A 24,016-nucleotide genomic window follows, 5' to 3' on the forward strand; every position below is an offset into this window, starting at 1 on the left:
CCGCCCCTCCCCTCCCCTTTCTCCTCATGCTGTGTTGCTCGCATGTCACGTTAAATGCCTTTGCACCTTTTTTTTTTTTTTAATGGGTCATATAATCTTTAAAGACATTTTTTTTTAAGAAACCCAGAGGAAAACTTTATATAGCCATGAATTTCAACCAGAGAGTGAAATTTAATTATTTGGAAGAATTTTCCAAAAATAAACGGTCTCTCTAGAAGATTTAAAGCACTCAATCTCTACTCTATGGGGAGGGCACTTCTCTACCTCTCATTTAAATAAGACTTCTGGGCGCCTTTCTGCCTTTATTATAGATTCTAACTTCATCTAGATTCAGTCTCAAACATTGATAAAGAATGCTGGAATATCGTAAAGGGTGTATTTTAAGAGTATTCTAAAAGTCTAAATGAGAACTAATAAATTCGTATTCTTTCTCTTCAAACGCGCTTTTGATAAATGGTTTGCATCTCTCCTGGTAATATTAAAGGTACATTAGAGGACTGAGAAGTATATTTGGTTCCTTTTAAAATCACATCCATGTAAAGGACAAGGGCCGTTCCAAGTGATCCAGGGTGAAATTCACGACACACAGAGGTGTGAGGGCACAGAGGACAAAGTAGGAAAGGGGAAGGATTTAAAAACTGGATAGCAAAGGCAATGCTGCTGAAAAAAGTCGTTTGCTTGACCAGTTCACTCATGGCTTTCCTGTCCCTGCTGCTTTTTGCAGGTACAGGCCCTTGGCCGAGACCCTCCCTGGCAACGAGAGGACACTGCCCGCCGAGGAGAGGTGCCGGCTGGCCCTGAAGCACTGCCCGTTACCAGGGTGGCAGGTGGGTGACCCCCAAGCTCCTACCAGAGCAGGTCAGGGTTGCCAGTAGGTGAGCTGAGTCATTGCAGGAGCTGCCCAAGTGTGTGTGTGTGTGCTCAGCCGCTTCAGTTGTGTCTGACCCTGTGGACTGTAGCCCATCAGGCTCCTCTGTCCATGGGATGCTCCAGGCAAGAATATTAGAGTGGGTTGCCGCTGCCTGAGACTCACCAGCAAAACCAAAGTGCTGGGATGTGTTTGGCAAAGAGAGATGCCAAGCGTAGTCCCTGAACACACAGCAGCCCTGATTCACCAATTTCATCAGCAAACACAGGACGAAGGAAGCCCGGAGCCAATGTTCATGACTTGGGGAAGAGTTCAGGATGGAGTTTGCCTGCATCTCAGACCCCAACATAGGCAGCAGAGCCTTCTGGAGTGTCTAAAAGGGGAGAAGTCAGAGGAACCAAAACAGGGGTGGTTGACAGAGCCCAGGGTTCCCTGGGGTGGTAGCCATGCTTCCAGAGGAGGAAGGAGCAGGAGATGAAGGGCAGGGAAGTGCTCTTCAGAAACCCAGTGGCGCAGCCTGGATTTTGTTTAATCCCTGAAGCAACTCAGAAGACTGCCGTGAGTAGTGCCAGGAAGAGGAACGTGAGATGTAAAAGAACTGAGAAACAAAACTGAGCAATGATGGGAATCGGGGTCCTTGACACCAGGAACTCCTGCAAGTTTCTAGCTATAAAACATCGGAACCTGCACAGGAGGCAGAGAGTTTGGTAGCCAGTAGTTTCAGCAAACGGAGAAGGCAATGGCACCCCACTCCAGTACTCTTGCCTGGAAAATCCCACGGGCGGAGGAGCCTGGTAGGCTGCAGTCCATGGGGTCGCTAAAAGTCAGACATGACTGAGCAACTTGACTTTCACGTTTCCCTTTCACGCACTGGAGAAGGAAATGGCAACCCACTCCAGTATTCTTGCTTGGAGAATCCCAGGGACAGAGGAGCCTGGTGGGCTGCCGTCTATGGGGTCACACAGAGTCGGACACAACTGAAGCGACTTAGCAGCAGCAGCAGCAGCAGTTTCGGCAAAACAGAACAATTACGGGAAAGCAGACATAAGTCTCATCTTTCAAAAATGATAGGGAGATAGAGTGCCTCCGAGGGAAAATATATGATGGTTGATGAGTCCAAAAAAGGGTGCTTTAGTGCAGAAATGGCACGAAGAGGAGGTGCAGACTTGCTGGTGTGTCTTAAAGGGGAAGACAGGGTGGGTAAGGCAGGCGTTGAGCCCTGGGTTGACACCAGCATCCTCAGCCGTCTATGACGAAGAACCAGGAACCCAGCATTTTAGCATGGATGAGTAACGGTTTAATTGTCGGTGCCACCCAAGCACTTTCTTTATTATCCTTTCTCCTGTTCTTTCCCTTTTTTAACTAATAACGGAGTTGAACTTTAAATAGCGGTCTGAAGGAGGACGCGCACACAGCCTGTAGTAGGCACAGATGCACATCCGTGCCAAAAGACAGGATAAAAAAGGAGGAGGAAGGAGGAGTTGCTAACAGAGAGTGAAGTCAGCGAGCCACGCAGGACTCAGCGGCATCAGACGTGGGGCTGGCGTGCTGACTCACTCTCAGAACTTTAAGCCAGTGTCTGGGGAAAGACGGAGGGCAGGAGAAGGGGGCGACAGAGGACGAGATGGTTGGATGGCATCACCGACTCAACAGACATGAGTTTTGGAGTAAACTCCAGGAATTGGTGATGGACAGGGAGGCCTGGCATGCTGCAGTCCATGGGGTCGCAGAGAGTCAGACACGACTGAGCAACTGAACAACAACTGAACAGAAGTGAATGCAGAACACAAAGATTTTCCTGTTGCATTTTGTTGCATTTTACTCTTTAACAAACATAGATAAGAATGATGTACTTTATTACTGTTGAGAAAGAATGTTGAGTTGTTGAGGGATCTGGGAAGATTCTTCCACTGAGAGAGGGACTGGCAGGAGCCATAACACCTGACCAGCCTTCGGTCCTCCAAGACACCTGATTGGAGTCTGGGGTCAAACGAGGAGGGAGGGGACAACCCAGGGCAGCCAGGCAGCTGTCCCTTCCCCTACGTGTGCTAGGACACTTTTGACTTTGCCGCTGGGTATGGTGTGACGATGAACCACACACACACTGGGGCTTTGAAAAAGTACATCAAAATAAAACACGGGGAAGAGTTCCCATTTCATTACACTAATTTATTTTCCTTGGCTTTTTTTTTTTTTTTTTTTTTGTCTCCCTAAAGGAGGCCAAAGAAAAGAAGAAACGTATTCATTTGCAGATCGTATTCGCTTACGCGTTCCATCTTGAATAGTTAGGAAAGGTGGCTTTCTTCAGCTTCTCTAAGATGTAACCTTTCATATTCTCTATGCTATAAGACGAATTATTGACTCTAGAGAAATAAAGTGTATTCCTATTTCACTCTTGTACTAGTCCGAAGGCAAATGATTGGAAAAAAAAACTTCTTACCTAGAAAGCCAGACCCCTCAGTTTCAGAAGTAAAGTGTTTGTTTGAAATGCATTGAAAGTTACAGGCAGAGTTGTTACCAGTCTCTTGTGGGAGGTGAACAAGGACGAGGATTAAGTAAGAAATGTTTGAAGCAGCAGCAGGTCCTAATGGGTGGTTTTGTTCAGGCACCATGGTCCTCAGATTGCTAAGAGGCCAACATATTTTCCATGAAGCAGCCCTTGTGCGTCCTCTGGCTCCGAGTGGTTAGCATGAAACTGATGGCTGTTCTCTTCCATTGCACTTAGAAGTGATGCTCGAACAGGAAGAGACTGGAGTCATCCTTGGCTGCGTGAATCTGCGCGGAGTGTTAGCGAGAAATTCTGTTCTCTGAACTGAAAAGCGGGTCTTTTCTCGTGGCTCCCGTGGGTCTTGAGGATCCTGTGAGATCACTTCCTCTCTCCCCGACAGCCATCACAACCCATGCAGGAAACCCTCACCGCATCAGCATGGGGGCTGTAGCTCCATCGCTCCTGTTCTTTTGCACATTAGAGCAATTCCGTACGCGCTACTGAACCCTGGGGTCTGCTTCTGTTGCACACGAGGAGAGAGAGTCGTCTTTCCTTCAGTGCTGTGCATTTGTTTAGTGATCCGCAGGTGCTGTTTACTGTTCACGTAGCCGTGGGTTTCCAGTCAGTATTCGAGGCCTTGGAATTTCTGAAGTCTCACCAATAATGATTCCTCTCATCCTGGAAGTCTGTTACAACAACTCCGAGGGTGTTTTTATTATTTTGCTTTGCTCTATCCAAGTTAACCCTGATAGCTAACAATGCCATGCAGAAGAAAGAAAGGAGGCAGGGAACAGGAATAACCTCACTGCAGACATGAGGAAGTCGCCGTAGAGATCAGATTCCTGATCAAAATGCAAGGTGGGGTGAATATTTCGTCTGGGCCGGAAGGCCCTTTGCCAGGACCAGACCCGGCTCTTCGGTGGCGGGTTCTTTCCGCTGCACTCGCTCCGATCTGTATCTTTTAATGTAGCCACTGAAAGTCCCTTTACTCAGACGACACAACTTGAAAGGCACAGATTATGCTTCCAGACCAGGGCTTTGATCAGAGGCACTGGGAGGTTCCTTGATGAGCCTAGCAGATTGCTTCCCGTGGTTCGTGTCTTTTTTTCCCGTTTCTCATGCACCCGGTAGATGGAGATAAAACACGCTGGCTGCTTGCCGTTGCTGCCAGTTCTGATTGGAATCTTTCTTAAGTGAGCGTCAGCCCCCTGACCCTTCTACAGCCACGGCTTTGGGAGGCTGGGTCCTGACTTAAGGAAAAAGGAGGAGAAGGAGAAAAGGGAGAAGCAGAGGAACTGGGCTCAAGGGAGGAAATGTTTGGTGCTGTCCCGTGTGTAATGTCCGTTCTAGTCTGAGAGTGGAGACCTGGCTGCTCCAGGCACCCAGGGATGCCGCAGGGCTGGCCAGCATCCACGGTCCAGGTGCCACCCTGGGAGTGCTCACCTCGCCTTGACCCCGTGGGCAGAGGCAGGCGGAGACCCGTCCTGCTGAACCAAGTGGCAGCACCGCCAGCAGGCGGGTGGCCAGGCCTTGTCCTCGCTCCTGAGGTCACCCAGCCCGTCTTCTACTGCGCCGCTGCCTGTCTGTCCCCCACCAGTGGAGTAAGCGCGTTGCGGAGGCCGTGTCCGCCCTGTGGACTGCGTGTCTCCAGCAAGGGCGTCTCACAGGCAGGTGCTTGGTGCACACTTGCCCAGCCAGTCAATGAGTCTTTATCGATAAGAAACCATCAAACGACTCTATATACGCAGACGTGGGCTTCTCAAGTGGCATGGTGGTAAAGAACCGCCTGGCAGCGCAGGAGACGTAAGAGACTCGGGTTCGATCCCTGCGTTGGGAAGATCCCCTGGAGGAGGGCATGGCAACCCACTCCAGTATTCTAGCCTGGAGAATCCAGTGGACAGAGGAGCCTGGCGGGCTACAGTCCAGAGTCGCAAAGAGGCAGATACGACTTAGAGGCTAAGCACTCACTCACATACACAGACATATACGAACCTTTAAAATCTGGAATAATTCACAGAAACCTAAGAGCACTGGTATTTGAAGGATGGTTTCGAGATGAGAGTCAAATGGAATTTTAGTGTATGTCTATATTTAGAAGGTGAAATGAATTCGTGGATTACTTCTGTAATTAAAGATGATGTTTAGAATTTGTAATCACTACCTAAATACAGCTTAAGTGGAATATTGCATGGGGCCAATTTAATTATTTTAAGCATGTATGAAAGAATTCTAAGTCACACAGACAGTGCTTTTTCTAAAGCACTTTTGTTTCTGAAAGAGCAATTAGCCTGCTGGATAGTTCACACCACCGGCCCTTACTTCTCCAAGGAATCTTCACAGCATTTGAGCTGCTCACCACAAGTTTGGGCAGACTCAGTCCTGCCATTGCTTCCTGTGCATTATCAGCATCACTGCCTTAATAGAAGGTAGTTTTAACTTGATGAGAAGTGAAGGGAAATTGTGAGGCTAGAAAGGCATCAGTGCTTGGCGGTTTCTCGTTCATGTGCATGAAATGACAAATTTTAAAAACACGCTGGACGAGCTTTATCCTTATTTCAAAGCAGAATTTAAGTAAGTTGCTCAAAAAACAATTGAAGTTTCCTGAAACGATTCGAATACACTCTACAGGACTGAATTCCAGGACAGTTTTGTGTCTCACCAGAGGTATTTTTCTTCATGAAACAAAAGGTCTGTGGATTGCTTCTTTTGTGGGGGGTAAAAAAAATCAAACCATTTTGAAAATAAGTTAAATGAAGCTACTAGTTATTAACTTTCTACTATCTAGTACTTTTAAAAATTATTCAGGTATTTCATTTATTTAAATATATATATTTTTTTAATTCGGTCCCACTTTAAAAGTTACCTTTAAAAATAATCCCTCCAGTCTGTGTTCATTTATGAAACCCTTTCTGCCCGATTTTCACAGCCATACACCAGTGACGGGCAGGCCTGCTGTAGCCATGCTGTCACTTCCGTAGAGGGGGAAACTTCTGAAACTAAGTGGAAAAATAAGTGGTATCGTCTGATTTTCACACATTTTATATGAATCAACTGGGTAGGGGATGCTGTCTTCTGTGTAGTTCTTTGAATGCTATATTCATTTTCAAGCCATCTGGAGGGTGATGAAGAGAGAAATGGATCTCTCTGTTCAGGGGCACCGGGCAGCCCCCTGCTTAGCAAGGCTTCCACAGGGATGGCTTTTACTGTCCTTCCAGACAGTTCTGGGACTCTGGGGTGAGGGGAGCCTCGTGGACGAGCAAAGGTGTTCCGTGTGCATCTGTCACAGGACATCATGGAAAGAGAAGCTGAGATGATAACCTCAGGGAGACTTCCTGCTTTCCCTAACACTGTGAGGATGGGGAGTCAGACACAAGAGGGCTCCCGATGACTTGCTCAAGGTGGCACAGACGGGAAGTAAAGAATCTGCCTGCAATGCAGAGGACCCGGATTTGATCCCTGGGTCGGGAAGATCCCCTGGAGGTGGGCCTGGCAACCCACTCCAGTATTCTTTCCTGGAGAATCCCACGGACAGAGGAGCCTGGTGGGCTACAGTCCGTGGGGTCAGAGAGTCAGACACGACTGAGGGACTAAACAACAGCAATGTGTAAAACACATGACTAATGAGAACCTACTGTGTACCGCAGGGGACTCTCCTCGGCGCTCCGTGGCGACCTAGATGGGGAGAAAATCCAAAAAAGAGGGGATGTATGTATACGCACAGTAGAGGCACATTGCTGTACAGCAGAAGCTGACACGACATTTTAAAGCAACTAAACTCCAGTAAAAGTTTTTTTAATTTTATTTTATTTTTAAACTTCACATAATTGTATTAGTTTTGCCAAATATCAAAATGAATCTGCCACAGGTATACATGTGTTCCCCATCCTGAACCCTCCTCCCTCCTCCCTCCCCATACCATCCCTCTGGTCGTCCCAGTGCTGCTTGGGGCTAGTAAAAAAAATTTTTTAATGTAGTTTAAGGAAGAAAAAAGAGACCCCGAAAGAACGAGCAGAAAGCGAACCCCAGACTCAGTGACGTCTACTCGCCCTGTTTGCGCTTATTCTACCAGAGCAATCGCAGCCATTGTTTTCTGCATCACCTTCCTCTGAGGCAGGCTTCATCCTCCACATCCTCCTGCGTAAGGCATGGCCTAGATTCCACTGCGTGTCTTTCTGAAATATATGGCCTCGCAAGGATTCACTCTGACAGTACTGAGAATTGCAAGATTAACATTTTACCATAACATTAAATAAAATCAGTTGGATGAAGGATTTATTATTTCATTAATCTAAAATAGTCCAGTAGAGAAAAGATAATAAAAGTAAGAGCAAGGAACTGTTCAAGTTTTAAGCGTGCTCCACTTTCTTTACGTCTTCGAAGACGAGACAATTGTATTAGGGCCCTTGGCTCTTATTAGTACAATAAATTAATGGTTTATAGCCTTTGTTTTATTACTGGAGGAGCACTTCGTAAATCAACCACAAGTACAAGCTAGAAAATAGCCTATAAAACTACTCTTTCTCTCATGTTCTTCCTCTTTCTCAGGCATCATTACTGTTGAGCATAATAAAAAATAGGTATCTAAGAGTATCTCTTAGTACTGTGTGCATTATGACTGGGAATTACTGTGTATGTGCGTATATATTTATTTCCATTTTTCTCAGGTTCTAAACACATTCATATACACACATATGTGATTGTGATTTTGTTACAAAGGGTTCGATCTTTGTAAGAAATCTGAAACATAGAGGAAGAAGACAATATAGATCACACCCATCACTGACTGAACTACCTATAGATAATTACCCCGGATGCTTGGTGTGTATTCACTCGGTTTTTAAAAATAACATTATAGATGTTTGATTCTTGGTCAGTGCGTATCCCTTTATACTCTGAGGACAGATATTACGTCTCTTTTTTTTTTTCTTACATATTTTCACACACACACACGTGTGTGTTGTGTGTGTTTCACAATCACACCGCCAGGGGTCTGGTCAGAACAGACACTCGGCTTGTGTCTGTTGAATGGCTGAATGAACGAATCTCCTCCTCACCCCAAGCGCCCTTTGAAAATGGAAGCATGCGCAGTCGAGTCTTGCCGTTCCGTGTGCTCGTCTCTCTTTTAAAGCGACTCTACGTTTTCCCTCTCAGCCTCTTTAGGCAGAAAGCACAGAGTAGTAGTGTCTGGCACTCAACCACTGCTACACGAGAGCAGGCGATGCCCCCTGCGAACCCGGTTTTTCACGTCTGAGCAATCAGCCCCCTCTCCGCGGACTCCAGGTCTGTCGGGGGAGCGAGTCAGCTCCACTGCTGAGCCGCACTTTGTGTGTGTCCCGCGGTCACACAGGCAGGGGTGCCGCCATCTTGGGGAGGAACGGCCTGTGCCCCTCACGAGGGGAACGGGGAAGTGGGCCGTGAGCAGAAAACCCACTCAGAGCTACCAGTTAGGGTCCTGCAAGCCATCCGGGGGCCCCGGGGTCAGGTGGGCGGGGACCTGAAGGGCACACCCACAGCCACCGAGTCCAGGCTGAAACGCGAAGGCTGGCGAGGCACGGGCTGGGCCGACGGGCTGGGCCGACGGGCTGGGCCGACGGGCTGGGCCGACGGGCTGGGCCGGAAGTAGCGCGGCGAGGCACGGGCTGGGCCGGAAGTAGCGCGTGGGGCGGGCGTGCTGCCCCCCGGGAGGGCGGCCCCCGAGAAGAGCCCCGGGGCCCAGCCGTGAGGGGGAAAGCGCCCCACTGTGAGGCCATGTTTCTCAGCCTCTGCTCTTCGCCTGTCAGTCCCGCTCCCCAGAAAGGACAATGGACGAGGCACTAGGACTGGGGCAGGGGGTACAGAGTCCCTCCGCTGTTACGGGGTTTTGCGGCCCCTCGAGGCTCGCCTTCCCGGGTCGGTCCGGCTCCGGCTTACTGCTGCTGGGAGAGCGGGGGTTGTGCCTACGCCCTCCCGAGGTCCGTCTTTTCTCCATCAGTCCGCCGTGTGCTGTGTGCGTGCTCAGTCTTGTCCAACTCTGTGCGACCCCACGCACTGGAGCCCGCCAGGCTCCTCTGTCCATGGGATTCTTCAGGCAAGAGTACTGGAGTGGGTTGCCATTTCCTCCTCCAGGGCATCTTCCCTAGCCAGGGATCAAACTTGGGTCTCTTGCATCTCCTGCATTGGCAGGCAGATTCTTTCCCACTGCGCCACCTGGAATGATGTAGTCATTCAGCAGGCCCTTATTAAGCACCTGTTGTATACCACAACCTTGTCATAGCTAAGGGGTTTTGCCCATTATGAACCAGTGTCACCCTCTGGGGCAGAATCGCCCTTCAGAATGGATGCTTAGAGGGACATGGGGTCCAGAGCCCTAGGGACTTATGGGAGCAAAGCTCAGCGTCCTACTTCAAGTTCAGTGTGAAGCCATTGAGCTTTAAGGAGAGTGTCACCGTGATCCAATTCAGGCTTCAAACATGAGAAGAAAAAAAAAACATTACTGGAAAGCAAATCTAGGTCTGGGGAGCGAGGCAACAAGCCTTAGGTAGCAACCCACATGAGACAGAGCAGGGCAGGTGGACACAGAGGGCGGCTGAGGCAGAGAAGGGATAGGCCCTCACCGGGACCTTCAGTCAACAAGCATGTGACCTTTTATTGACTCAAAGAGTGAACACTCTTTTAAAACCAGCACATCAGTTTAGGTCAGGAATACGCTCACGCTCTTATGTCCAAGTGTGAATTTGCTGCACAGAATAAGTGTGGAGCTCTGAAAGGCGGAAAAGACCATATGATATTGCTTACATGGGAAACCTCAAAGAAAAATGGTGCAAATGAACTTCTTTACAACACAGAAATAGCGTCACAGATGTAGAAAGCACACTTCGGGTGACCAGGGTGGAAGTGGAGGGGAAGGGATAAATCGGGAGATTGGGATTGATATATACACATTACTATATATAAATAGAAAAGTAATAAGGCATAGCACGGGGGACTCAACACTCCAGAATGACCTATATGGGGAAAAGATCTAAAGAGTGGGCATATGTGTGTGTGTGTGTTTATGCACTAAGTCACTTCAGTCATGTCTGACGTTTTGCGACCCTGTGGACTGTAGCCAGCCAGGCTCCTCAGTCCATGGGATTCTCCAGGCAAGAAAAATGGAGTGGGCTGCCATGCCCTCCTCCAGGGGATCTTCCCAACCCAGGGATCACACCTGAGTCCCTGATGTCTCCTGCGTTGGCAGGCGGGTTCTTTACCACTAGCGCCACCTGGGAAACCCCCGTGTGTGTGTATAACGGATTCACGTTTCTGTACATCTGAAACTAACACAATGATGTAAATCAGCTAAATTCCAGTAAAAATCATACTGAAAAAAAGATGGAAAGACCTGGCCCCATAGGCATTGAAAGCAGAAGACAGTTAAACAAAATAAACATAGGTGAGTTGCAAAGCAAATATGAATGAACCACAGAAGAAATATTTGTAAAATTAGGAAGCCTAGGTAATCTTTTAAAAATATCTTAGAAGGCTTTCCTGGTGGCTCAGACAGTAAAGAACCTGCCAGCAATGCGGGAAACCCACGTTCAATCCCTGGGTCAGGAAGATCCCCTGGAGAAGGGAATGACAACCCACTATGGCATTCTTGCCTGGAGAATCCCACGGCCAGAGGAGCCTGGCAGGCTACAGTCTATGGAGTTGCAAAGAGCTGGACATGGCTGAGTGACTAACACACTAAAATACTCTCAAAAAAGAATATAAGACCAGATGATGAGGACACAGGCTCATGAAGATACGCGTCTTTAGCAGTAAAGCCAACATCAGGGCACACAGTGGCAGTAACATGGAGAGTGCTGGTGGTGGCAGGGCTCTCGAGTTTGTGTCCACACCCCAGTGGGGACAACGGCTGTGATTGTGTTTATGCTGCTGTTAATCATTTATAACCTCATTCCACGGGGCAGCATAACAGTTATTGACATTCAAGGCCCTTTTGTTAAAAAGACAGAGTAAAGGTGCTCCCTGAGAGGACCCGTTAACTTACCCAGTGCACTTTTTGGAGCTAAACCTTGTTTGGGTTTGGCTTTGGTTTGCTTTTCACGAAGTGTTGCTCTGGGAGGAAGAGATATGTTTTGAGCACTCTTGACCAGATTGGTATGATTTCCATAATGAAATAATACAAAGGGTCACGTGGTACATAATTCACTCATAAGCTCAAAATAGTGGTTTTTATTCATCACTGCTTGCTATACAGGTCATAGGATTCTGAGTGAGAGTAATTAATTTTTCTTAATCTGTAATTACATGTAATTCAAGCCAAACCACCTTCTTCAAATACCAGAAGATACAGTACTTATTAGAGTGTGTGGCTGTAATTATCTTTTCTGTGTTAAAGTTAAAATTCAAGAATGGTCTGTTTATAAAAAAGAGAAAAGAACTTATGTTTAGCACAAATGTATCCTTTGGTGATGTTTTAAAGTGCAATCAGAGCCAGACTGAACTTTAGGATATCTGTATTAGCCACCATGAAAATGTAAAATATGGAAATACTAATAATAAGTATAAATTCATAAAAACAGTGATCTTCTGTAGAAACGTAACAGACCAAAGAAGTAAACAGGGCTGCGCTCACCCTCTGCAATGGCCCACGCTCTGTCTGTGGAGTGTGCTTCTCTCTGAACCTGAATAAATCCATTTCTTACCCCAAAAGAAAAAATTTTTTAAAAAAGAAGTAAATAGGGGAAATATGTGAATTCAGCCTGGAGGAGATGGCTTTTAGTTAAGTGGTTGTTTCACTGAGCTTCCTGAGAGTATAAGACATATTCCATTCATCCTTGTGGTCTAGAGCCTGGCACAGGGCCTGGTACTAGGAAAGCCCTTGACAAATGTGTGATTTATGAACGGGGTGATGGAGGGAGGGATGGATAGAGGACTGGATGTAAAGAGGGAGGGAGGGGTGGATAGGAGGATGGATGAATGATGAGTGAAGAGACACATAAGACAGATGGTAGGATAAGTGGGTGAACAAACGTGAGAGAGGAAAACCAGGAAAGATACAATACACAATGCACCTAAGTCCTATGTGAAAATGACAAATAGCCGGGAACGTGTGAAGGTCTGTTCATAGCGTGCAAGTGGGAATGTAGGCGTTCGTGGGGGACTGTTTCTGTCAGGAAGAGACTACCTGGTAAGTACAGAAAGTGCTTTGCATGGTGAAAAGGAGAAGAACTGTTTTACAGGAGCGCGGTGACATTCTCAGATCAGCAGGGAGAGGAACAAGTCTGATGGGAGAGAGGCACAGACATCAAAACACATAAGACAGTGTGTTGTCCTTGTCGTTGTCAGTAAAGCTGTTTTGAAAATTGAACAGGTTGACATTGGGAGGGCACTTTAAATTCCAACATCACAGTGAAAGAAGTTGACTACTTTTAACCCAGCTATGATTTTATATATCTTGCCTTTATATGGGAAGTATGTATTTGAATAATGTTAGTGTTTTTAGAGCCAAGGAGATTAAAAATTTCAAAGAGTAATTTTTTATCTATAATAACAAGGGTACAGCATTTTGCAGCAAAAATATCAGCCCCCACAGTAAACTCCTTCTCAGTCAGATCTAACCTGTGCTAACTATTAACAAAAAGCTGCCAGTAATCGCAGACACAGATATACAGGGATGGCACGTACGGAACAGTGGCCACAGCGGTGACATCGTTCACTAAGAACGCTGCTCAGCTGCTGCGGGCCCTTGACACAAGGCTCCCGTGGGTTTCTGCCCTCAGTGCGTGGGGAGTTAGAATCTCAAGTCAATAATGTCTCTTTTAAAGGAGTAAAAAGTGTTAGGCCATCAGAGATTAATAAAGATCATATTATGAGGGCGTTTGAATGCCAAACCCCAAAGCATGCGTTTTAGCTTACAGGCAATACAAAATCATGGAAAGGTTTCTAGGGTGTTAACAGACTGGAGGCAGTGGCAAGGTGAGCCAAGGGCAGGTAAAGAATTAGAGGATGGAGTCCTAGATTTTGGATACAGTTATCTTATACCAGAATGTGATGGCACCAGAAATATGACATGGAACATCTGTTTCTCCAGCTGCATTAGACACATTTTTTTCTTAAATGAATGCATTTGCATAGTGTAAATGGATTTATTTTTTTTAAGATTCAATTATTTGAAATAAATAATTTTAAAAATCTTAGCTAACATTGTAGCTACTATCCATTAAAATCATTTTCTTTGAAATTCTGTTTTTTCCATTTTGTCATGCCATCTGCTTTCCTTCACCTAATATGTGTAAATTGTGCCCTTCATATTTTTCCAACAGTATCCTAGCCCACAAATATTTCACAGTCAAGTTGAACATTCCAACAGGTATTCCAATAATGACAAAAATGGGAATTCAGTGGCCTTCCACTGTAGAGATATCTCTAGAAGGTACATTAGAAGATAGAGATATCTACAAGGTACATTACTGACATAGATATATGACTTTAATGATTCATTATTATAAAGTACCCACTAGGCTGAGAGTTCATGAAGCCATCTGGGTTTTGAAGGATGAATAGGAGCCATTCTAGCAGATGATTTAGAGAGAGATATGAAGAAAAATACAGTGTTATATGTTAAGCCAGAAGGAGAAAAATGTTCCTATTTAGAAACAATAAGAAAGATGATATAATTTGAGAATAAACTCAATTGCATTGGAAAAGGATCTTGTACTATAGAAAGTCTAATAAACATTTCAAGAGAGTTTGAGCATGATCTTGGAAATTATGACCTGCTACTAAATAATTTTAAGCATAGATGCAATGGACATGAACTTGGGCAAGCTTCAGGAGATGGTGAGGGACAGGGAGGCCTGGTATGCTGCAGTCCATGGGGTCGCAAAGAGTCGAACATGACTGGGTGACTGAACCACAACAGAACATAATGAGACTGGTGTTTAGAAAGATACATTCAAAACTGTATCAGTAATTGAAACGTTTGAAGTCATCAATGACAATTTTGTTTAATCTTTTAAAATCTGTCACTTCAGAAAACAAAAACAAAAGCCCTAATGGTTTTCTAATAAAAACAGTGATGACTCTAATTCACAGATGGCTTTTCTGAAGGTAGTTTTGCCCACGATCTTCCAAACAGCAAGGGGTGATCGGATGGGGGAATGTCCCTAAAAAGGTGAGGCCAGTGATGCAGAAATGGTGGTGAAGTGTTGAAGGACGCCCCTGAAAAAGTGAGGCCACGGAAGCAGGAAGTGTGGGACCCTCTCCTCTTTCCAAGAAGGGCAGCCCTCCATGTCTGCCTCTCTGGTTGGAAGTGACAGTCAGAGTTGAGGATGAGGACAGGGAGGCAGGGTAGGGACCTCGCAGATGCCCTCAGCATCTCTAGCGCAGCCTCCAGGCCACCTGCGCTGCATGGCAACTGCCCATCCAGCCTTGTCTCTGTTTCCGTAGCCTGCATCCCTGAAAAACCCCTAAAAACTGTATCAGTCATTGAAACTCTCAAAGTCATCAATGACAATTTTGTTTCATCTTTTAAAATCTGTCCCTTCAAGAAAGGAAAAAAAAAAAAACCTAATGGTTTTCTAATAAAAATAGCGATGACTCTACTCACAGATGGCTTACTTTACAGGAGTCAGGATGACATTAAGGTTTTCGTCTCAGATAGGAACACGCTGCCTCCAGGGTGTACATGGGGAGGGCTGGGTGGGAGAACGTGTCAGGCTCTCCTTTTCTCTGGTTGTGAGAACAGCTTTTTAGAAGAGAATGCAACCAAAGTCAAGAGTGGAGGTGCTCCCGACATTTGGTCTCATTCAGATGAATCTTAATTTACTGGATTTGATATAGCGTACCAAGGCACTGATTTCAGAGTAAATGTGTATGAATTCAGCACGCAAACGAAATCAAAATGACCAACACTTTTCTCCTTGTCGGTGTCATTAATAGACAAGGTAAATGCCTGAAAACGCAGGGATCTTGTCTGGGTTTTCCTGATGAAGATAGGTTCCTTGATTTATGTCCTACTAATCCTTAGTATAGATCCTTGGTAGCTCAGCCGTAAAGAATTCACCTGCAATGTAGGAGAAAAAGGTTGGATCCCTGCGTCAGAAGATCCCCTGGAGAAGGGAATGGCAAGCCCCTCCAGTATTCTTCCCTGGGAAATCCCATGGACAGAGGAGCCTGGTGGGCTAGAGTCCATGTGGTCACAAAAGAGCTGGACATGACTGAGTGACCAAACAGCAACAGTAATCCTTGGTATCATTGAGAGCCGAGGCCTTAAGGACTGAAATGTATTATTCGGAATAATTTCTGAAGAAGGAATCTGAAATACTACTAAATGGCTAATTTCATTTTTAAGGAGAAAGAAACATTTTTGGGGTGAATCTGTTTCATATTTTTGAAGAATAAAATTTGGGATATTTTATTTTACAGTCTCTTTGAGATGACTACATGTTTAGTACATTCAGTAATGCTTCATTAAGTTCTTATATCTTATCATAGTGAAAGTGAAAATGTTACTCTATCAGTCATGTCCGACTCTTTGCGACCCCATGGATGTAGCCCGCCAGGCTCCTCTGTCCTTGGGATATTTCAGGCAAGAATAGTGGAGTGGGTAGCCATTCCCTTCTCCAGGCCTGACCCAGGGACTAAACTCAAGTCTCCTGCGTTGCAGGTGGATTCTTTACCATCTAGGCCACATATCCTAGCATGGTGTCAACAAATAAGATGCTCTTTTTTTTTTTCTCAGTTATACTGTGTGGTTCTGTTCATAATGTCCTGCTTATCACAACCGTGGCCCTATTCTCAATTTGCTCTCTTGGGGAAAGCTCCCTCAGCCAGCATAGCCAAGCAAATGCTAACAAGTTTAGTTGTTGTTCAGTCACTAAGTGGTGTCCGTTTGCGACCCCATGGACAGGTGTCCCTGTCCCTCACTATCCTGGAGTTTCCCCAAGTTCAGGTCCATTGAGTTGGTGATGAGCCAGTGATGCTATCCATCTGTCTCATCCTCTACTGCCCTGTTCTTTTGCCTTCAATCTGGAGGCAAGAAATGGCAAACCACTCCAATATTCTTGCCATGAGAACTCCATGAACAGTATAAGAAGGCAAAAATTTCAATGAGCATCTCCAGACATAAGCAACCCATAGATAAGTCATGTGGTTAAACAATAAAAATAAAGAATGACTGAATGAATCTGCCTATTGGATGGTGGTGGTGGTGGTTTAGTTGGTCAGTCATGTCCGACCCTTGCGACCCCATGGACTGTGGCCTGCCAGACTCTTCTGTCCATGGTATTCTCCAGGCAAGAATACTGGAGTGGGCTGCCCTGCCCTCCTCAGGGGACCTTCTTAACTCAGAGACGGAACCCACGTCTCTTACATCTACCTGCATTGGCAGGCAGGTTCTTTACCACTGCTGCTGCTAAGTCACTTCAGTCGTGTCCCACTGTGTGAGACCCCATAGACGGCAGCCCACCAGGCTCCCCCATCCCTGGGATTCTCCAGGCAAGAACACTGGAGTGGGTTGCCATTTCCTTCTCCAATGCATGAAAGTGAAACGTGAAAGTGAAGTCGCTCAGTCACATCCAACTCCTCAAGACTCCACGGACGGTAGACAGTAGGGCCACCTGGAAAGCCCGCGGTAGAGGACAAAGTGAAAGTGAAAGTCACTCGGTCGTGTCCGACTCTTTGCGACCCCATGGAATTCTCCAGGCCAGAATACTGGAGTGGGTAGCCTTTCCCTTCTCCAGGGGATCTTCCCGACCCAGGAATCCAACCAGGGTCTCCTACATTGCAGACAGATTCTTTACCAACTGAGCTATCCAGGAAGAGAAGGATCAGCTAAATAGCTACATCATCGTGCCCAACCTTCTGTCTTCTGTCTTTTTCATTTAGTCCCTCCATCATTTATTCGTATCACCTACTGAGTCAGAGGTCTTATTTCCAACTTGCTGAATGACTTCCAGTCCTGGCTTATGTGTTCGGTGTTCATCATACCTTCTTTTCATCCTGGAAGACATTATCATCTGTTTCTCTGACTCATCTTTTACCAGGACTTCACAATTCCTCATCTTCTGTTTCTAATCGGTCACCTTCCTCACAACCCTACCACTTGTGAAGTTCAGGAGTATCTCTTCACATTCTTCTGGAAATGTAAATATCCACGTGCAGTGGTGAATACCTACTGCAGCATGCTGAGAGAATCTAAGGGTCATTCATCGGCTACTCTGGGAAAGCAGATGAAGGTCATGCAAGCCCTACCAGAAGGGAAGAAACAGGCATCAAAAATCCACTCCTGAAGGCGGGGCCCAGGACAAATGGAAATCGGCCAACGGACAAGCAACAGCTGTGGAACCTTCCAAACCTGAATCATTGATCCCATTATGGTGTCCTGCCAAAACCATACCCAACAATCCATTCTCAAGCCAGGCTTTTCTTGCTTTTTCAATTGGGCTATAGTTGCCTTCCAATGTCGTGTTAGTTTCTGCTGTACAATGAACTGAATCGGCGTTATGCATACATATTTCCACTCCCTCTTGGGACTCCCTACCCCACCATCGTACCCCTCCAGGTCATCACAGAGCCCCGAGCTGAGCTCTCTGTGCTATACAGCAGCTTCCCATGATGACCTGTTTCACACCTGGAAGTGCATATATGTCAATCCCAGCCTCCCAGTTCACCCCACCCCGCCTTCCCCACCCGGCCTCCACATCTCTCTACATCTGTGTCTCTATTCTTGCCCTGCAAATAGACTCAGCTGTCCCATTTTTTCTAGATTCCACATATATGTGTTCATATATGATACTTGTTTTTCTCTTTCTTACTTTCTGGAACTTCGTACATTTCCAGAATAATTGGTACAAAGTTAGATGGCCTCCTCTTCAATTTCCCAGTGTATGCCCCACGTTCACAGGAAAGTGTCTCTGCTTTCCCTGGAATGTGCCTCCCAGTGTGGCCAGCAGGGACAGGCGTGGCCTCCTCCCTCCTGCCTCTCCACTCAAGCCTGTTTGTCGTTTTCTGCTCCTTGCCTAGTGTTCCTGTTCCACTTTCATCTTTTCCCATCATCCCTGGAAATTTTTTTTGTATCCTCAAATCTAGCAAAGTTCTCAAGATCCACCTACTTGGAATTTTTGGAGTGGCTGTTAGAAATATCACTAGAAGAGATCTTCGCCATCCCACCCAGCTCTCTTCCCACCCATGGTCTCCACTGAATTAAGGGAGAAGAACTATATTCCAGCCCTTGCATTTCCACTCTGAGGGCTCCCCCATGGCGAGCGCCCTGCAGTGGTCATACTGAGGCTGCCTGCTGTATAGCATCGCTACCTATAATGCTTTGAGAGTTTTGTTTCAGAATCCAAGTCTGCATAGATTTTGCTTTGCGGATTTAGTTTCCTATCGTGAGTCACATGGGCTTCCCAGGTGGCGCTAGTGGTAAAGCGAAAGTATTAGTTTCTCAGTCATGTCCAAGTCTTTGTGACTCCAGGGACTGTAGCCTGCCTGCCAGGCTCCTCTGTCCATGGAGTTCTCGAAGCAAGAATACTGGAATGGGTAGCCATTCTCTTCTCCAGGGTATCTTCCTAACCCAGGGATCAAACCCAGGTCTCCTGCATCACAGGCAGATTCTTTACCATCTGAGCCACCAGGGAAGTCCCTGCCAGTGTAGGAGAAAAGAGATATGGGTTTGATCTCTGGGTCTGGAAGATCCCCTGGAGGAGGGCATGGAAACCCACTCCAGTATTTTTGCCTGGAGAATCCCATGGACAGAGGAGGCTGGCAGGTTACAATCCATGGGGTCAGAAAGAGCCAGGCATGACTGAAGCGACTTAGCACACATACATCCACAGTGAGTTACATTCCACAATCGACAATGAACAGAAGATGACATGTCCCCCCCACCCCGCCCCGCACCGAGTGCCTGTCTCACAGATTTGCTCCGTGGTGCTCACAGACAGTACCAACTGTTCTTCCTGTTGACTGCCAAAATAAGTCAGCAGTTGGGAAGAAAAAAAAAAAACACTATGAATTATGGAAAATAACTGGGGAGACAGAATGGCAATACAATGGGGAGAAAAGTACCAATTCTCTGTGGCCACCCACTCAAGTGCCTGCCTCGTACTTCAACCAACAAAAAGAAAAGTAAATGAAGGAGGACATCTAGTCAACCAGGAGCCTCAGAAACAGGAGAGTGGAAAGGGCTTTCCCTGCCCGTTCAAAGAGCTAGCTCAACTGCTGTAATGCAAGATTTAGGTCTCAATCTCTTGCAAAACTGTTTCATGAACACAGCAAACTGGCCTACAGGAGAGCTAGATGGAAAGACTGTTGTTGTTCAGTCGCCAAGTCATGTCAGACTCTTTGCAACCCCATTGGATTGCAGCACGCCAGGCTTCCCTGTCCTTCACTATCTCCCTGAGTTTGCTCAAACTCATGTCCATGGAGTCAGTGATGCCATCCAACTACCTCATCCTCTGTCATCCCCTTCTCCTCCTGCCCTCAATCATTTCCAGCATCAGGGTCTTTTCTAAAGAGTTGGCTGTTCGCATCAGGTGGCCAAAGTATTGGAACTTCAGCTTCAGCATCAGTACTTCCAAGGAATATTCCAGGTTGATTTCCATAGGCTTGACTGGTTTGATCTCTGGAATGTGACAAAGTATGTCTGGGAGTCAACTCAGCTTCCATGTGAAAAGCTTCATAACATCACCTCAGGCTCTGCAGTCTGATAACCAGTCTGACCTGTCAGCCTCTCTGATACCTAATGGTGTTTAGACCTTTGCCAGCCTCGTGTCCCTGTGAGGTCGGCCACAGGCTTCAAGGGTCAGCGTGTCAGTGCTCACAGCCCATGCTTGGGAGCACGTGTTCCATGGTGCTTGTCTCCAATGCTAAGGAGATGACCATGAACAGTATCACAAGGTCTGCCCAGGCCGTGTTTTTTCTTATCTAACAGGACATCATCTCTGAGCATCCACAGCCCCTTCATCTTAGTATTTCCCAGGCTCTTCTGCACTGATTCACTTCTGCTTCCCCGAAGAGACTGTAAGCATTTCCATTGTGAAGGACAGTCCTCACACCTACCCCAGTCCTGTGAATTCTGAGAAAATAAACACAACACACCGGAAAATTATCGTGAAAATGCACGGCTGTGGCTTATTGTTATGTGTTTTTAAGAACATTCTTTGGCAGCTGTCTTCATCAATAGTGGAACATTTGGGCCAACTTGTATACCACCAGAGCTTTCAGTAGAAGCTGATTCGGTAATATGCCTAAACTCCGTTTTTCAAACCCTAGATAAGGATGCTCACGGTATGGCTACTGTTCAGGCAGACCTCGAGATTATTGCTCAGAGACGACTGTGTGGAGACGCTTTACTTTTGTGCTGAAGTTCTACAGTTGCAGTTGCGTAAACACTTGGTTTATAATAATACATGGAGTAGTAGGAAAAAACCATTGCCATGAAACAGTTCCATGTGTCAGCTTTAAGTAGCTTTTGTTTATGGTCTTTTTGTTTGTTGGTTTTTTTCCCTTTTCACAGACTTGCCCTCCTTACTGTGAGTTGAGGAAAGAAAAGGATTGAAAAAGAGGAAAGATAAGAGTTTAGCTCTGGAACTTAGGAATTCATTCATGGGAATGGTTGTATCTTCCAGTAAAGAGTCAAGACCAGTGTTTTCCTTTCGACTGCCTGGCGCAGCCACCCCAACTGCAGTGGATGGGTATTTGCAAACGTTAGTGACACTGTTTACATACAGAAAACATACTTATTAGGGCAAAAGCTTTGAGATTTTGATTAAGTGGAAAAATGTTTTAAAAAAACAGAGGAGGTACTGGAATTACTTTTGTTAGCTTTGCTTCTGCTAATCCTTTTCTGAAAAGAAAAAAAAAAAAATCTCTTGCCTGAATATTTTCCCGTTGTTATTTTGGCATCTTCCTGCTGCTAAATGTCTCCCTGCTGTTTGCGTTTTAGATTGGAGTTCGGAAAGTGTTCCTGAAATACTGGCACGCCAGCCAGCTGAACGATCTGTGCCGCCAGCTGCAGAGAAAAATTATCACCTGCCAAAAAGGTAACAGTCACACATTTCACAGTCACAGTGCAGTCACAGTTCTGAACTTTGCTGAACTGTGAAATACAAACCATTGAGTGAACCCCCACATTTAAATCTTTGGGGGACCTACGTTAGAGAGGACCCTGCCATGGCCCTATGTCTGTCCATCCCATGGCACCACCTTTGGGCAAATAAATAGGTTTCTGGAGTTCAGAAAGCACTGTGGCTAAGTTGGCTGTTTACCTGTTTCTAGATCAGAGTGTGCTTTATTCCCTGGTCATTCCATCTGCAGTTCTGTGCCTCATTGTCACCTAAGCCATCATTTGGAAGAGGGAATATACGTATCTTTTAATGGATGCATCCCTCACCTTGAAAATGGGCTTCCCTGTTGGCTCAGTGGGTAAAGAATGCGCCTGTAATGCAGGAGACACAGGAGACAAGGGTTTGATCCCTGGGTTTGGGAAGATCCCCTGGAGGAGGAAATGGCAATATTCTGCCTGGAAAATCCCATGGACAGAGGAGCCTGGTAGGCTACAGTCCATGGGGTTGGAAAGAGTCAGACACGACTGAAGTGACTGATCACGCACACATGCACACCTTGAAAATAACTAGTTTGTTGATCCTGCAAGAAACACAGGACAAGAAGAAGGCACCTCCACACCTGCAGTGGGGGGGGAAAGCCCCATGTGACACTTGGGTGCAGCTCTGCATTCAGATTCCTGGGCTACTCCTGCAGTCAGCCTCTGGCAGCCACTCCTCCAAACCCCAGACCACATGGCAGGCTCTCTGCCTGGTCCCCTGAGGTCACTTTGACCAGCCTGGAGATCGGGGTGGTGGGAGGAGCCTCTGGTGAGGAAAGGGCCAACTCCCAGCTATGTGCACTCCTTGCTTCTGTCTGGGTTAGGCTGGTCTGGCCTCCTTTGCGGACTTCCCTGGTGGCTCAGATGTTAAAGAATCTGCCTGCAGTGCAGGAGACGCAGATTCGATTCCTGGGTTGGGAAGATCCCCTGGAGAAGGAAGTAGCAATTCATTCCAGTATTCTTGCCTGGAGAATCCCATGGACAGAGGAGCCTGGTCGGCTACAGTTCCTGGGGTTGTAAAGAGTCGAACACGACTGAGTGACTAAGCACACATATAGCTTATATACACAGTGTAGGGAAAGGCTGGGCTCACAGGTCCACTCTTGACCACCACCTTTGCAGTTCCTGTTTGTGTGGTCAGACCTGGCATCCCCTGGGAGCTGGTGAGAAATGCAGAGTCTCAGGCCCCGCCTGCCCCAGACCCGCTGAATCTGAACGTGTATTTGTAGCCTCGGGCTGGAGGTGGGACTGAGTATGCTAGGCCCTGGGCTGTGGAGTCACCCCCTTGTTATACACGTCACTCTTTCAGGGCTCCCCTGGTAGCTCAGATGATAAAGAGTTTGCTCGCAATGTGGGAAACCTGGGTTCGATCGCTGGGTTGGGAAGATCCCCTGAAGGAGGAAATGGCAACCCACTCCAGTATTCTTGGCTGGGAAATCCCATGGGCGGAGGAGCCTGGCAGGCTACAGTCCATGGAGTCTCAAAGAGTTGTATCCGACTGAGCAACTAGCATGAACGTTCTCCTGGAACGTGTAATTAGAGGACTGTGCACTCTGCCCTCCAGCAGGGGTGCCCACTAGAAGTGCCTCCTCGGGTTGCTTACCAGTGTTAAGTCTCTGAGCCCTGCAGAGCTGAAACAAGAAATGAGCAGAACCGTGGTTCTTTCCTTAGCTCTAATGATAAAAATCGAGAATGGGTTTTTAAAAATGGCACCAAGATAAAAACCATAATTTTCTATCGCATAAATGAAATAATGGCTGTAAAAGCATTTTTTTTTTAAATTTACAGGCTCTTCAATGCAAAGTATTTACTTACTGATTTTTATTTTTACATCTCTTGGAACCATAGCTTCGGTCCTTTTTGCACATGTGAAATTCACTCAGAAGTTATAGCATCTGGAGTCATTTCCAGTTTTTCAAGAGTTCTCAGGTTTTCCTTGTAAATATTAGGTGGAAGAAAGCTGTAACTTCCTTAAGTTTAATCATTTCAATTACAGATTATTCCCAACAGAAATTTTCCTCTGACTGTATACCTTCATTTTACCCTGCATGGAATTGTCAGAAAGAGACAATCAATTACCTATTTGTGGCAGATTTAGTTCATTAGTTGTCTCGTAGTAAAGATGCCACATTTTAGCAACTCCTATAACAATTTTAATAAAATTTTTGACGATCACTGGCGTGAAGTGCAGGAAAACAGAGTCTGAACAGCAGACAGAGGATTCCCGGGTGAACACAAATCCAGTGAATTGTCCTTCTGTAGTCGGAGGTCAGAAGTCTGGCTTGTCCACGTTAACCATCTCTTTATTCTGAGAGATTAAACATCTTGAATATACCCTCCCCTTCAGCTACCAAAACGTCACAGTCTCTCTTTTTCAAATGAGCAAGTCAACTGGCCAGTTTGAGGCTTTCTGCTTCTCTCTCTCCCTGTGCCTGTCACATGGTTAATATTTCTGCGTTTTATTCTGCATTTTATATTCCTGAAGTCTGATTGTACCTTTCACTGTTTAATCTTTTTCTCTTTTAGATTAGTTCAGCATGACTGTTTCTACAGTTAATACAACCGCATTTCAGAGTAACTAAACATT

At 46.2% G+C, this 24,016-nt stretch overlaps 1 protein-coding gene across 2 annotated transcripts in view; it reads left to right on the top strand.

The window, feature by feature from the left end:
- Positions 1-24,016, top strand: part of MYO16 (myosin XVI) — a 519,236-nt gene that overhangs the window by 419,683 nt on the left and 75,537 nt on the right. For both annotated transcript variants that reach the window (XM_027557960.1, XM_027557959.1), the window contains exons 28-29: positions 725-827; positions 21,271-21,367. In XM_027557960.1, coding sequence (XP_027413761.1) covers positions 725-827; positions 21,271-21,367 — 200 coding nt within the window. The remainder of the gene's footprint in view (positions 1-724; positions 828-21,270; positions 21,368-24,016) is intronic.

Source organism: Bos indicus x Bos taurus, chromosome 12, assembly GCF_003369695.1.
Source record: "Bos indicus x Bos taurus breed Angus x Brahman F1 hybrid chromosome 12, Bos_hybrid_MaternalHap_v2.0, whole genome shotgun sequence".
In the NCBI taxonomy this organism is placed as follows: domain Eukaryota; kingdom Metazoa; phylum Chordata; class Mammalia; order Artiodactyla; family Bovidae; genus Bos; species Bos indicus x Bos taurus.